Source organism: Arvicanthis niloticus, chromosome X, assembly GCF_011762505.2.
Source record: "Arvicanthis niloticus isolate mArvNil1 chromosome X, mArvNil1.pat.X, whole genome shotgun sequence".
NCBI lineage: Eukaryota > Metazoa > Chordata > Mammalia > Rodentia > Muridae > Arvicanthis > Arvicanthis niloticus.
The window spans coordinates 85,513,606-85,530,531 of record NC_047679.1 but is presented as its reverse complement, the minus strand read 5'-3'; the positions used below and the strand labels follow the sequence as shown (position 1 = coordinate 85,530,531).

General features: G+C 37.9%; 1 protein-coding gene across 1 annotated transcript; it reads left to right on the top strand.

Moving 5' to 3' along the window:
- The first annotated feature begins 4,711 nt into the window (after nt 1-4,711).
- On the top strand, nt 4,712-9,903 carry Serpina7 (serpin family A member 7). The gene is made up of 5 exons (XM_034486097.2): nt 4,712-4,775; nt 6,280-6,921; nt 7,858-8,131; nt 8,818-8,965; nt 9,642-9,903. The coding sequence occupies exons 1-5, from the start codon at nt 4,730-4,732 to the stop codon at nt 9,843-9,845; spliced, it is 1,314 nt and encodes a 437-aa protein (XP_034341988.2). The 5' UTR covers nt 4,712-4,729; the 3' UTR covers nt 9,846-9,903.
- Nucleotides 9,904-16,926: the final 7,023 nt, after the last annotated feature.

The following is a 16,926-nucleotide window of genomic DNA, read 5'->3' as shown; positions in this document are numbered from 1 at the left end:
GGTATTCATTCCAGCTCTGTGTATTGGTTGTCATGCTGAGAAATTATGTACAATTAAAAGCAGAATAAATATTTAAATATTTAATATTGATGTACATATATACTGGTACTAACACCCTAATTTTCTTCTACTCATTCTATAATCTTTTTGCAACTAGCAGATACTTTATATGCTTACATTTCCTTATCAGCCTTATCTGGCCATATGACCCAACATTCATTTCTGAACTGTTTGTGCAATCAGCAGGCTTGCTTAGGTAACTATAATTTTCCATTTGCTTTAAAAAAATCCCCACCCCCCCAAAAAAAAACCCAGACCCTGGCTAAGAGCCATCTTTGGAAACACCTTTATTACAAAAGCTTTCGTTTTATAGCAATGGGATTTCTTCATACTCAATAACTACAATTCCAATAATGTAATAGCCTTGCTTTCTTGTTTATTCAAACTTAAGTTGAAACATGTTGCAACTTGTATTGAGAGCATTTACTTGTTTGAATTAAGATCAGAGGATGTCTGTCAGAGGGAGAGGATTTAAGAATGGGGGAGATGATGAGGGAATTTATTAATTATTATTCCTGGACTCTCAGAGAGTAGAAAACTAGCAACTTATTTTAGGTAATGATAGACATCATATACCATAGTACGCGGTATTATAGGCCAAACTTGCAATATATTTTCCCCTGGCTGGCTCTATAACTCTTTTCCCAAAAAGGACTTTTATACTTTATTAGGTTAGTTGCTTCAGGGTAATAGGATGTATAGTAAGGCCAGTGAATTTCATGATTGTGGATCTATGATGATATTAGGTGATGAGCCAGAAGAAATTGTTTAGAGCATCATGATACCATAGATAATACAGTTCTGAAATATTGGGAAGGTAGGTTTAGCACCAGCACGGTAAGACAGTTGGTAAGCCCTTAGAAACGGTGATCACAAAAGTGATCACAGGGACCTTGTTTATTGCCTTGCTTGTTCTTTGACTGTTTGTGTTTATTGTCTTGCTTGTTCCTTGACTATTTGCATCTATTGTATTGCTAGACCCTCAACCTAGAACTGACCTTAATACTTGCTTGGAATTAAAATGGTATAAAAGCAGATTGGGAAAAAAGACAGTTGCTATGATAAAATTCTCTGATAAAATCAACTTAATGGATAAAGGATTTGATTCAGCTCATATTGAGCTGAGTATATGCTGCCAGGGAAGAAGAGCAGAAGGAGCTTGAGAGTGAAGCATCTGGTCATAATATGTCCACAGTCAGAAGAAGAGAGCAATGTATGCATGCATGCTCACATTTGGCTTGCTTATGCAGTCCAGGGTATCTATTGCATACAGCTGATCTAACATTTGCTAAGTTAACAATTGACTCTAACCATCATGAGCATGCCAAAAACCTGATGTTCTAGGCTCAAGTGCTCAAGACATATAATTCTAGGCCATATGCAAGTAGAACTTCTTGGAATGTACCTGGAAGTCAAGGAATATGTTCTGCATTTGATCATGGAGATTATCAAATTCCGAAACGGTTCATTTTCCCAGAATTGACAAGTCAATTTTATCAAATAAAAAATTTAGAAATCATGAATGAAAGCATTGGAAGAACTATATAACCTTAACTGAGAAAACTACTGAGCCTCCCTTTCCAGGAATCACAACCTTTCTTTTAGTCTCACAAAGCTGTTTCTCCTTTGCTTAAAGACCCGGTTCTTATTTACCTTTAAACCTTAGATAACCAGAAGGAAGCAACATTGCTAATTTTACCATTCCATACCCATTATTTTCTCTACATCTATAAAGAGCATGAGATCCCATTCATTCTCTTAGACTATTTGGGAGGTCAAATATCAAATGAAACCAAGAGGAAAAGTAAGCTTGAAAGTAACTGAATAAATATTAAACATTTACAAATTAAAATTTGGAAGGTGTTGTATGGATATAAACTATGGCATTTATCAAAACTCATGTATATAATTTTGAATCTGAGTGAATTAATTGAAATGCTAGCACTTTTAAGTTATGTTCAATTCACTGTGCTATTGATACCAGCTTAACACAATGTTAATACTATGCTGAATATAACTATAAGAGGAGGAATCTTAGATGAAATGCCCTACAGTGGGGAGAGGGAACTTGTAGAGCTCACCTCCAGCAGAAAACAGGGCATCAAGTGAGGGATCCTACAGTCAAAACTCTGACCCATAATTGTTCGTGTCTGAAAGAAATGCAGGGACAAAAATGGAGAAGAGCATGAGAGAAAGGAGGTCAGGTGGCAGGCCCAAATTGGGGTTCAGATCAAGGGGAGGCCCTGGAGCCTGACACTGTTACTGATGCTATGTTGTGCTTACCAGACAGGTGTCTAGCATGGCTGCCCTTCAAGAGGTCCAACATGCAGCTGAAAGAGTCAGATGCAAATACTAGCACTCAGGCAGTGAACAGAAGAAGCTGGGGACTCCTATGGTTGAATTGGGGGAAAGCTAGAAGAAGCTGAGGGAGAAGGCAGCCCCATGGGAAGACCAGCAGTCTCAACTGACCTGGACCCCAAGATCTCTGAGACATTGAGCCACCAAATAGGCAGCATACTGGAGCTCATATGAGGACCCCAATACATATACAGCAGAGGACTACTTGTTCTGGACTCAATGAGAGAAGATGCACCTAACCCTCAAGAGATCTGAGGCCCCGGGGAGTGGGGAGGTCTGGTGGGGTAGGAGGGTGGGGACTTCCTCTTGGAGAAGGGAGGAGGAGGTATGGAATGAGAAACAGTTAAATGGTGAATAGGTAGGGGGATGAAGACTGGATTGTAAAAAAAAGGATTAAAGAATACAAAAATTAAAAAAGAATGTGTTTGCTGAAAGCAGAACATAAATGTGGCCTGTGTATTTAAGTGAAAGGAGAAACCAATTTCTGCTATGAAATGGAAAAGAGTTAGGAGTTTTTGAATTCCCAGAATGGATGAGGTAGGCACTGTGAAATGAGCTTCTGGACAATACTTTTGTATAGTTTCAGGGTGGTTTTGATGTATCTGCTAAGGGTTCATGTCTTGGAAACTTGGTCTTCATCACGCCAGTGTGGAGGTACTGGGAACTTGGTGAAATGAGGCTTGGTGTTAGGCTAATGTCTACTCTCCTCAGGAGGGATCAAGTTAGTGCGTGGGGTGCACTTGACTAGGTTCTTTTTAAAATTGGTTGTTTTTGTTTTCTGTTGTTGTATAAGACAGAGTCTCATTGTGTAATCCACTGGCTTAAAATTCATAATTTTATCTTCCTGCCTCTGTTTCCCTAGTATGTATGTATGTATGTATGTATGTATGTATGTATGTATGTATGTGTTATGTATGTATGTTGGTAGGTAGGTATGTATATGTATGTATGTATATGTATGTATATATGTATGCATATGTGTGAGTGTGTGAGTGAGTGTATGTGTGAGTATGTGAGTGTGTGTGTGTGTGTGTGTGTGTGTGTGTGTGTGTGTGTGTGTGTCGGTTCCTTAAGTTAATTTTCATTGAAAACCTGAACCTATGCCATTGTCCAAATATGCCACCAGAGGGCACAGGTTTGGAATTTTTTCTAACCTTGTGTCTCCTTCCAAGGGTTTACTGGATCTTACAGCACCTGAGAAAACATAATATGCTATTGTATTATCAGGGTTGAGTTCTAACTGAACTAAAAGTCAAGAGACTCAAGCATGATATGGCCTTTCTGTAGGACCAGTGACCATCTTGTATGTGAGATGTGACCAACTGAGATTGGACAGTGGGGCCATGAGATCATGAAGATCACTGTGATGAAACATGAATATGCTGTATTCACCTTTGAAATCCTAGTGCTTAATATGGTGTTTTGTGTACTATAGGACTTTACTGTATTTGATTGAAAAGAAACAATTTCATAGTATAGCCATCCTTACTGAACTTATTTTCTTTTCTACACCACTACCAGTATCTTCCCAATTGATTTCAGTTAAAGTGTTTTATATTTATTTTGGATTTCAAGTCCTTCCATAGACTATATGTAGGATTAAATTGAACTAGCCTCACTTTCTTTCTCTCTTGACTTACAAATTGATCTTTAAGTTAGTTCTTAAGGTAGTCATGCGGGTAGTCAGGTACTTTGTGTCGTGTCCTGTGCATGGTCAAATAGCAGGAGGAGTTACTTTTACAAATATCACTATACCTGGAAAGTGACAGAGTCAAGGCTAAACTGGAGTTTCTGAATGAAATTTATGTTTCATCTGCTTCTTTGTATATGGCACACAATTAATCTCAGAAGATAGTAGTTTCCACATTCTTGGCCCCATCTGTACTATATTTTGTAGTCCTGGGGTGAGGGGAAGGTATAGTGGATTCCAGTGATCAGAAGAAATGACTAGATTCCCTTTGAGCACTAAAAAGCCTAGGATTTAACAACATTCTTTCCTCATATTCACAAACCACCCTATAGTACCAATTAGAAAGAGTCACCAAATCTCTGTCTGTATAGCTTCTCAAAAGTAATCATAGCCTAACATTGATAGGAAGAACTATTTTGAATGAAGGATGTATCTAGGAGCCAAAATATTATCTAAAATTTTGTCCAGAATGCAAACTTTATTTTTTTTTAAGCCTTTTTTCCACTTGGCCTTTGTTTTGTGCATCAGCTTTGTAAATGTCACCCCAGAGTTCATGGCATGGTTAATTTGTAACCAGGAATGCTCTAGTTTTGCAATAGAGGGCATGCTATAAGGACGGAAATGTGTTGCTATCCAAGAGATGCAAGTGGCTTCTTGGGCATATGCTGTAAGTAGTTTTTCTCCTTGGGAACATTGAACATTGCTAACAAGTCAGAGGCCAAATATCTGTGAGTTGGTTCAGGAGGCAAAATTAGTGCTCATTTGATATCTTATCCTCTAATCAGCCTTAATGTCTTTGATAGGAAGAGTACTCTGGTGATAAAGTGGAGATTTGACCTAAAAGTGGATGGAGGAAGGCTGGAAAGTATAAGAGGCTCTCAATCCTGCTAGGAGCTGATAAATTCATTAAGGACTTAAACTTAGACAAGGAGCTGATTAATTCATTAAGGCCCTAAACTTAGGCAATGGCAAGTGACAGTAGTGATGGAGTGAAAAGAAAACTTTTGGCAAGTATTTAGGCAGTATGCATTGGTAATCATGACGATTAGAGGTGAAGAACAAAAGCAAAGCAAGTCCTTCTGTTATGGGTCTATCTATAAACAGTGGTGGAATATATTGAGATGTGGAGGGAAAATGAAGGAATGGGTTTGTGGAGTTGAGAGAGAAGGTATTTACATTTGGAAAAATATATCCCAATGAAGGCTGAAGTAGGAGTGGGCAAACAGCAACAGGGAAGATGAGTAAAGATTCAGTAAGACAGTACGGATTAGGAGTACTATAATATAGCAGTTCATACCTAGGGTGAGGCCACTCATAAAGAAATTGACAGTCTTAGGAAGGGGTCTTATACTGGCCTCCTGGATCTCTTCTTTCTAACCACTGGTGTATGAATATTGGTGTCTCTACAGTTGGCTCCTTGTTTCTTTGTACTGTTTCATGCTTAGAGAACTAATAATTCCAAAATGACATGTAGACTTAGAAAAATAATATCTGTTAGAAGTGAGAAATGACTCTTCAGTTAGTACCGAAAGAATGAAGTCTCTAAAACAAGAATGTTATACTTTCATTTTCCTCTTGTTTGAAAAATACTCTAGAGTCTCCCATAAATTTTACAGGTGCATGAATGTCAGCTTTTTATGTTGTTCATGACTTGATAAACTATTATTCTTCCACCCTAACTAGTCATTTCTTGTAGGGGTTGTTCTCGTTTTGTCATATCCCAAATGTTACCTTAAGAAACAATTTAAAATGCACAGATACACACTAACCAAACTTCTAAGATGCATGTAACATAAATAGAGGGAGTGCCTGTTCTGCCTAATGATTCTTCACACTCATAAAACTGCCTTTAGTTCAAATGACAAGCAATTTGTTTTCTAGGAATTTAAATTAATAACACTACTTGCTCATGCTGTTACTACATGATAATGAATCCATGACAACATATTTCTGTTGCCCAGGCAAGCTATTTCTCCTCCTCTTTCTCCCTAATAGACATATCACTGGCCTTTGGTGAGTAGAGAGACTACTGCTCCTTATTCCTTGTTGAATACACCATGAAATACTTGTTTTAGTTTTATAAATCAAGGTGGATGACATGTTTCTCTGAATCAGAGCTTGTTTCATATGTCTATTCTCCCCCAATGGTTATCTCACTTCATGTTTTGTAGATCATCTTCATTCCAGAATGTTCCTCTATTTGTTTCTCTTGACATTTGGGCTTCAGGCTACAGTCCATTGTGTGCCACATAACATCTCTGAAGGCAAAGTAAAGACCTGTCATTTGCCCCAACAAAATTCCACTCTCTATAAGATGCCATCTATCAATGCTGACTTTGCATTCAGTCTATATCGAAGGCTCTCGGTGGAGAATCCAGATTTGAACATCTTCTTCTCCCCTGTGAGCATATCTGCTGCTTTAGCCATGCTTTCTTTTGGATCTGGCTCTAGCACCCAAATGCAAATTCTGGAAGTTTTGGGGTTTAACCTCACAGATACTCCTGTGACAGAACTACATCAGGGCTTCCAGCATTTGATCTGTTCATTGAATTTCCCAAAGAATGAACTGGAATTGCAGATGGGAAATGCAGTTTTCATTGGGCAGCAGCTGAAACCATTGCCAAAATTTTTGGATGATGTCAAGACACTCTATGAAACTGAAGTCTTTTCTACTGACTTCTCCAATGTTTCTGCGGCCCAGCATGAGATCAACAGTTATGTGGAGAAGCAAACCAAAGGGAAAATTGTAGGCTTAATTCAGGACCTCAAACTGAACATTATCATGATTCTAGTGAACTATATTCATTTCAAAGGTAAGGTGTCAAGTCATCAGTTTCCAGTGTTCAGATAGAGAATTAGGGAGAACTTAAGGTCTTTTTGTCACTGGTATCAGTAGTTGTCCCTCATACCACAGTGATTTTTTCACTATTGACCCTATCTGTGCATTGTATTGGATCATTCCAGGATGACACACAGCTCTGTGTATGAGTCCAGGAAATTTCTAGGGAGAGAAAACGTTTAGAGATGTGGTTGACAATGTTATGAATATCTTGATCATATCAGGCTACATAATTACAGTTTGTAAATATATTTAATAAGATGGGAAAAGCCTGTGCTTTGCAAGTCAACTGAATTTTTATCTAAGCATAATGTGGCCCTGATTTCCTGTGTACATTTGGATACACTGAAAAAATACCTTGTAATATATGTTAAGTACCTACTCTGTGCTAAAGATTATGCTACAAAAAACATACCATTAATAATTTTCAGTGCTTACCCTTCCAAGCAAGACTGTCTAACCCTAAAGCTCAAGCTTATAGCAAGTATCATGTAGCCTCCTTTCTGAAAGTGCTGTTCCCAAATGATTCCTTTTGGTTCTATAGATCCTGTCCTTTAAGTTTGGATGAGTGGCCTTTTGGCACAAGTCACATACCTATATATGTTTAAAATGGCAGGACAGTATTTTCTGATTTCATCCATTTTTTCTGGACACTCATATATCTTTGTATGCAAGGAGATACTGTTTCAGATATGTGTAGAAAATATAGTGTTTCTAAACCTGACTCTGGAAAGGACTTCTGGTTTTCACATATGATAGCTGGATGAATATGGCAGCTGATTTTGTTTCTCTGATCCTCAGTGAGTCACTTGTAGTCACTTGGAAAACTGGTTTAGAGTAGTCAGTCTTAATTATTAGGTGAATGACTAATGGTTTCAAAGAAGCATCTCTTCCCTTTCTGTGTTTTAAGCCCAGTGGGCAAATCCTTTCCGCGTATCTAAAACAGAAGAGAGTTCTCACTTCGCAGTGGACAAGAGCACCACAGTACAAGTGCCCATGATGTACCAGCTAGAACAATACTATCATTATGTGGATGTGGAGCTGAATTGTACAGTACTTCAGATGGACTATAGTGAGAATGCCCTGGCACTTTTTGTCCTTCCAAAGGAGGGACACATGAAATGGATGGAAGCAGCCATGTCATCTAAAACACTGAAGAAGTGGAACCATTTACTGCAGAAAGGGTAAACAATTTAGAGGGAATGGGGCCTACGTGTGGGCTTAAGAGTGGAGGTGAGGATGAGTTAAGAAGAAACGTAGAGGTAAGAAAATTACCCAGAAGCACCTGGCTGTGGTATGATGACTGTTTAAATATGTCTACAATATACAGTACACCTGACATTTTGTTGGATAAATCCATAGCATTTCATCTAAACATATTGGGAAAACTCCAAAGCAGGATATTTGTCAAATTAGAAATTCTCATAGTTCCCCAAAATGAATACACTAGGAAACTGATACTTTTTAGGGACCAACTGAGACTTTGGGATAGATCAGATTTGGTGTTGGAGGTAGAGTACAAGTTATTATGAGCTAGAATGGCAAGATGCAAAACCATGAAGTTCCTATACACTACCCTTTGATCTTTGCACCACTAGACATCTGTTCTTGCTCAATACCACAGAGCTATACTTTTTTGATAATAAGGGTTCAGGACACCATGTGTTATAGCCTATTTTTTTTCTGAGTACCACTTCTTTCACAATACTTTCTGTGGTTCTGGTGCCACATCAGTGGTTGCCAATGTTCAGAGGAGTAGCAAAGTTGAAAGAGAGAGAGAGAGAGAGAGAGAGAGAGAGAGAGAGAGAGAGAGAGAGAGAGAGAGAAATTTGTGTGATTAGTTCTGTCTCCCTTTCCTCACTCCACACAGATGGGTTGAATTGTTTGTTCCAAAGTTTTCCATATCTGCCACATATGACCTTGGAATCACACTTCAGAATATGGGTGTGAGAGATGCCTTTGCTGAAAGTGCTGACTTTCCTGGAATCACAGAAGACAATGGTCTAAAACTTTCCTATGTAAGTTGGTGAATTAGTTGTTTGCCATACACACTGGAAAGGGCATTGAGTGTCAAATGATTCACACAACTCACTTGTTCAATAAGAAATTGAATGTCTACAGAGGTAGTGCAATTCTATTTAGGTTGGTATCATATGGGAGTAATTTTTGAGTCAATAATTTCTGGGGCTGTATTGATGGTTCAGCTCTTCCAGAAGACCCTACTTCAATTTTCAGCAGCATCATGGCACCTCATAACTGTCTGTAACTTCAGTCCCATGAGATTTTCATACCCTCTACTGGTCTTCAGAGGTACCAGGCATGCATATAATATACAGATATACATGCAGGCCAAACACCCAAATACATATATAAATGAAGAAATATAAGTTCCATTCCTAACCTTCACGTACTAAGATGACTCTAATATAAAGTCTTAATGAAGTGACTGTTGTAAGATACAGTGCTAGAGGATGTGAGAGGGACACCAAAGAGATGGAAGGTGATAGATAATGAGATGCTACCCAAATAAGTTGTCCTAAAATCACAGAAAATAATTCATTATACTTATCACAGTAATATTACTATTCAAGGACAGTCACCACAATATGATATGTTTCTTTTTGTACTTCCAACTTTTCCAAAGGCTGTTGCCACTATTTTAGGGGACCTTCAGTGTCTGTTCTTCTCTCACAGGCTTTTCACAAGGCTGTGCTACACATTGGTGAAGAGGGAACTAAAGAAGGAGCTTCTCCTGAGGCTGGACCACTGGATCAGCAAGAAGTACCTCCTCTTCACCCTGTTATCAGATTGGATAGAACATTCTTACTGATGATTTTGGAGAAAAGGACCAAAAGTGTTCTTTTTTTAGGGAAAGTTGTTAACCCAACAAAAGAGTAATCAAGGAAGAGGCCATTGTGTATGTACATATTACTATGAGAAATAAATATATAACATAGCTTAATGTGCTTGCTATGGACTTGGACTTTATTTCTTTTGTGAAAGTGATAAAAGTGTACCTCCTTGGGAGTACATTGGCTGTGGAAGAGGCTAATCCTGTGACCAAACATGCAGATAGTCAATGAGTGATTGCTATCCAAAGTTAAAAGAAAAGGATCGATGCTAGTAAATCATTGTAAAGCTGCTCATCAGTTAGCTAAGTGTAGAAATTTTGTCTGGGATTACAAATGCCTTTTGTTGTATCTTTTGGACAATAGTTGTAATGTAGGTCAAGTCTTCGAATTACAGTATTGCAATAGTATGATCAATGAACATGTAAATGAAGTGGCTTGTATATATCACCTTCACAATAACCTCTGCTCTTTCTACTTATTCAAAATAAGTCTGTGATTTTGGCTACTGCTAGTTTTTTTTTAAAGTAAAGCTTCCCTCACTATACTATTAAGCCATAAATTGAGTACTTTCGTCTAGGGATGTAGTTTTTGTGACCTAACATGTATTCAACAACAAAAACAGGGTGAAATAAATTCCTCACACAAACCCACATCATCACTAGCAGATCTCATTGTGCTAATTCATAAGTTATTGATGGAGGGATAATTCATTTGCATCATATACTATATTCATTATTTTTCACATTCCTTTAAAAATATCTTTCTCTTTGCTCTCATGGAAATTTCTTGGATATCCCATTTTTCTTGTCTGTATTCCTCAATAAAATATGATATTTTGTTTCACCAAAAGATCCACTGCCTAGGTATGCCATAATATCTTCACCTATAGAAGTTGATTTAATCTTAAATTTATGTATTCAAGTACCTTGTATTAGAATTTGGAACACAGATAACATAGTGAGAGTTAATTATGTATTGGCCAAATTCTATCTAGCAACAAACATGTAAGTACTATGTAGGTGTGCTTCCATATAAGTATAAATAAAACATGTCTGCAAAATAAATATATTTATCAGTTTTTATTCTTTTCTTTGTAGGCACATTTGTAAGAAAGCTTGCATAGCTTTTTTTTAAAATAATATTTTGGCTTCTGGGATAAGAAATTGGAAACCCAGGGATGGATAATGACTTGTGGTACAGGAAAAATTTCATTCTTGATATGATGTTTTGTTTCACTGAAGTTACATTACAATACTGGTTCTATTACTTACACTATTTTGTGATCTTGGGCAAAGTCTATAAACTCTATAACTTCTTTTCCTCATGTGTTAAATATAAATGGTAGCAATATCCATGCCGTTAGAACCTTATCAAATCTTATGAGATGCAGTGAAAACGCAAGGTACCCCTCAGACAACATAGGCTATTGCGACTGCCCTTGCTTGCCTATGAGAAATTCAATGTAAGACCCCATTGCTGAAGATACTGAACACTTAAGGTCACAGGACTTAGAGGAATTGAGCTGGAACTGACCTGGAAACCTTCTCCTGGAGGACTAGCTCTCATAGTATCTGGAATGCTATGTAAGCTGCCAAGGGAGAAAGACAATCAATAGTTCTACTACTCAGTTGTAGAGCTGGTGACTCACACCAATGACCAGCCTGGTAATGATGCAATAGGGGCACTTCACCTTTGAAATAATCAGCAGCTGTTTAATTATATTCAAGGCCCACTTAATAGGAGGGAATTCATGCCTAATATTGTAAAGCTACCTATTCTTTCCTGCATGGAGAGGACATAGAGGACACACTGCTTCCCTTTTCTCCAAAACAATATAATTTCTACCCGTATTGTAATACTTATCCTTATACACACAAGTAAGTGTAGCTCTGTCCTCTCACCAAAGATGTTTCTTTTAGAAAATTATGGAGACTATTACAGAAATCTACAAGTAACTAATATGCAGAAGACAAGTGAATGTAAGGTACTCAACTTAAACAGACACATCTACAACACAACCCATTCACAAAGAGTCAGTAAACATTGTGGTAAAGGTGGGGTGTTCTATAAATCAGATGATCAGTGTGCTTGCTGCTAGATAGTGTGTGTCTTAGGGACATGATAGGTATGCTACACCCACGAAACCTCAAAATATGGCTAACAAGAACTGCATAATGACATTTCTCCCAATGCTAAATGGATTCTGTAAAAGAGTAGGGTGTATGTGTGTGTGTGTCATGTGGTGTGTGTGTGTGGGTATGTCACCTCTCTGTAAATATGGTAAAATATCATGACCAGAAGCAACATTAAAAAATTAGAGTTTGTTTTGGCTTATGGTTCTTGAAGGAAAGTCCATAGTGGCAAGAAAGATATAGCAACAGGTGTCCACAGTAGGAAAGTTACCGATCATATTTTATCAAATAGGAAACTGAGAGAGCAAACTAGAAGTTGGATGATGCTAAAAATGTTCAAAGCCTGCCTATAATTGATCCACTTCCTCTAGCAAGGGTCCACATCCTAAAAGTTCAATACTTCCAGCCCCAAGTAGCACAAGTGTTTAAATGTGTGAGACAATGGGGGGATGTTTCACATTCAGACAACCACATTTCACTCCGTGGTCCGTATAGGCTCATGGCCATATCACAGTGCAAACTGCATTCAGTCCTCCTTTAAATGTCTCCATATTCTTTCAGTCTCAACAATGTTTTAAAGTTCAATCACTTCCGAGACACAATGTAACCTCTTGATTGGGACTCTCAAATTTTGTAGCTCCATGTCAATGACTGGACCATTTAATTTTTAAAGACTTTGATGAATCCACAGCTCTAACTTTTTGCTGTTTATAACATACATCTCTCTCTCTCTCTGTCTGTCTGTCTCTCTGTCTGTGTCTGTCTGTCTGTCTGTCTCTCTCTCTCTCTCTCTCTCTCTCTCTCTCTCTCTCACTCTTCCCCTCTCTCTCATGGCATGGTACTAGTCCCCCATATATACAGCTCTTCTTGGCAGATGTCTCATGTCTTTGGCAGATCCAGCCTATTAAGATACCTAACACAACACAGTCTTCACTTTTATAGCTTAATGAATGGCCTCTCAGGGTCTTCTTATAGCAACTCAAGCACTTCCATGTGTTGACTGACCTCAATGGCTGTCTGAAATAATGAAGGAAAACTCTACTAACTCCCTTTAGTCTTGCATCATTCAGGATCCCAAAGCATATACTAGAAAAACACTGTTAAGTTTGGCTGCCATCTAAGGATTAACCTTTGCCTATTTCTACCACATTAACAACAGATTTTGTGTATTGAGTTATTACTTTCTAGGACTCTGCGACCTCTTGGGCTTTCTGTTATCACAGAAATTTAGCTCCATTAACATTGTTCCTACATAGATCAGGAGACCTCTCCTTAACAGTTACATGGTCTTCTGCAGCACATCCCTTGGCTGTAACATTAATTTTCCCAGTATTCTTTGTGTCTTCAAACTTTATTATTTATTTATTTATATCCCATATACTCTTTTTTTTAGTGTAGACCTGCATAGAGTTGTTAGTAAAAATCATACCACAGACTCAATGTTATGTTGTCTTGAAAATTCCTCTTAGGAAAAAAATTAGGGAAACTACACCCTTCATAGTAGTCACAAATAATATAAAATACTTTGGTGTGAATCTAACCAAACAAGTGAAAGATCTGTATGACAAAAACACCAAGTCCCTGAAGAAACTAATAGACTAATAGAAGAGAAACTAATAGAAAGAGAAAGTGGGGAAGAACCTCAAACACATGGACACAGGGGAAAAGTTCCTGAACAGAACACCAATGTCTTATGCTCTAAAATCAAGATTGACAAATGGGACCTCATAAAATTGCAAAGCTTCTGTAAGGCAAAGGACACTATCAATAGGACAAAACAGCAACCAACTGATTGGGAAAAGATCTTTACCAATCCTACGTCTGATAGAGTGCTAATATCAAATGTCTACAAAGAACTCAAGAAATTATACTCCAGACAATCAAATAACCTTATTACAAAACGGGGTATAGAGCTAAACAAAGAATTCTCAATGGAAGAAAACAGAATGGTCAAAAAGCATCTAAAGAAATGTTCAACATGCTTAGTCATCAGACAAATGCAAATCAAAACAACCCTGAGATTCCACCTTACACCAGTCAGAATGGCTAAGATCAAAAAACTCAGGTGATAGCAGATGCTGGCGAGGATGTGGAGAAAGAGGAACACTCCTCCATTGCTGGTGGGATTGTAAACTGGTACAACCACTCTGGAAATGAGTCGAATGTGTCTTCAGAAAATTAGACATAGTATTACCTGAGGTCCTAGTTATACTACTCCTAGGCATATACACAAAAGATGCTCTAACATATAACAAGGACACATACTCTACTATGTTCATAGTAGCCTTATATACCCACAATTGCCTTTCAATAAATGAGAGTTGATCAGAGAACTGTCTTGTCTCCATTCTTCATGTCTCTTGCCCCTTTATCCCCACTCTGTCCCTTGCAGACCACTTGACTGACCTGCAAGCCAGATCATCTGGCTCCCAACATTGGACAGGGACAATGAGAGACCCAGTGAGGGATGTTGCTGGAAGAAGAGTTGACCGAAAATTCAATAGGGACAATGAGAGACCCAGTGAGGGATGTTGCTGGAAGAAGAGTTGACCGAAAATTCAATAGAGAAACAAATGTGATTGAGACCAGTAAGTCATAGTAATGAAAACAGGGCAAAAATAAGTTAGCATGAACTATATGTGGAACAGATGAGAAAGGCTTTTAAAGATGTGAGGAGTAAAGGTGACAATTCAGCATTTGTTGTCATTTTTTGATTTTATTAAAGAGTTAATAAAAGTCCCTGGTTTCCTCAAGAAAGAACCATTGATGAAAAAAGATGGCATAGAGTTGGAGATGCACTTAAAGATTTTCACAGGACATTTGGGCCTGAAAAGGTCCCAGTTACTGCCTTTTTATATTGAAACCTGATAAATGAAATGATCTCAAGAAAATGTCCATCGATAGAGGCAGTCATTGAAGAGGGTGAAAACAATTTAAAAGACAGTGAAAAGAAAGAAACAGAAAAGAGAAAAGAAAAAAGAAAAGGTTGATTCTTCTAAGGAAGAAATAGATTTAATTTCTCTAGATAGTGATGATGATAAGGGAGCAACCTCTCAAAGGTCATCCAATAGTTCCCAAAATTTGGATCAGACTTTAGAGACAGAGAATCCAAGGGGGAAGGAAACAAAACCAAATAGCAGTGTTCAGCCCAAAGAGAGAAATGACTCAACTGTTCAAAAGAAAAAGCTAAAACACATATACCCAAAATTAAAATCTAAAACAAAACCAAAGGATGATGATTATTTGTCTGAGTCAGACTGGGATGACCTGGAGGAAGAGGCAGCCAAATATCACGACCCTGAATGGCCCCCTCCCTATGTGCCTCTGCCTTCAAATGCTCTGCTATGGAGATGGTGATTGTAGATTTCAGAAAGAAGTTACAGGACAAAATTTCTCTCCTTAAACAACAAATAGAGTTAGAGAAAGAGCATCGGGACTTAATTAATCAGCTACAAAAATTAAAGACAGAAGACATCTCACAAGGGTAAGGCCACCCGTGAAAATCCCCCAAGTCCTCGTGTATTCCAATGAGGAGTCCAAAGATGGACTCTGCCCTCTGGCTTTAGTTCAGCCAAGGATTGCCGAGAGGAGGGTAGAAAAGCCTTACAGAAGATTGAGAGTGCTATTTTACCCCAATTTGTAACTCAATTATTAATATTATAATATTAATTATTAATTAATATTAATTCTATAATTATAGAATTAATTATTTTAAGCCTTTATATTTTCTTATTTTTAACACTGAATTAACTCCTACTGCAGTGTTTTTGGCAAACTGCACCCATATTATGGGTTCAACTTCCCTCATCCCCTAAGAAGGTCCTTTACCCATACTGTGTTGCTGAAGCTGATATGATTATGTTAGGCAGAGATCATAGTCAAAATATTTTGGAAAAGACCCTGATATCATAGTACAACCCTATATAAGGTATCAGGTTGATTGGCTTATGCAGAGCTCTGAAGTTTGGCCTATCACATGTGCCTCATTTATTGGCCACCCAGATAATCATTATCCACCAGACAAATTGGTTCAGTTTTGTAATTCCTATGCATTTGTTTTTCCATCTTGCACCATGCATGTACCTATAGAAGAAGCACTGTGGGCTGGAGAGATGGCTCAGCAGTTAAAAGTACTGACTGCTCTTCCAGAGGTCCTGAGTTCAATTCCCAGCAACCACATGGTGGCTCACAACCATCTGTAATGGGGATCTGATGCCCTCTTCTGGTGTCTGAAGACAGCTACAGTGTGCTCAGAGACATAAAATAAATAAATAAATCTTTAAAAAAAGAAGAAGAAGAAGCATTGTTAGTTTTCACTGATGGTTTCTCATCAGGAACACCTGTGTATGCCTTTAAAGATCAAGTAATCTCCTTTGCTACATCATTTGTGTCAGCTCAATTGGTTGAATTACATGCTGTTATTGCTGTGTTCCAAGCATTTCCAAATCAAGCCATTAATATTTATACAGATAGCTCATATTTAGCTCAGTCTATCCCTCTGCTAAAAACTGCTGTGCAAATAAAGCATTCCTCAGAAGCAGCTGATTTGTTTTTTACAGTGTCAGAAATTAATTTTGAGGTGAAAGTGTAAATTCTTTATAGGACATCTGAGAGCCCACACCAATTTACCAGGTCCCCTCTTTGAGGGAAATACCAAGACAGATATAGCCACTCATGTAGCTGAAGTGACTTTATCAGATCCGCCACTTGGATCAGGCCATAAAGGCTCATGAGTTACATCACCTTAATTCCCAAACTTTAAAGATCATGTTTAAAATTACCAGAGAACAAGCTAGGGAAGTTGGGAAACAATGTCAATCATGTGTTACACTTTTACCAGTTCCTCATTTGGGGATAAATCCAAAGGAACTGATACCAAACAGTCTCTGGCAAATAGATGTTACTCATTATAATGAATTTGAAAATAAAGAATATATACATGTATATGTAGATACATACAGTAGTTTCATTTATGCGACATTACAAACTGGAGAA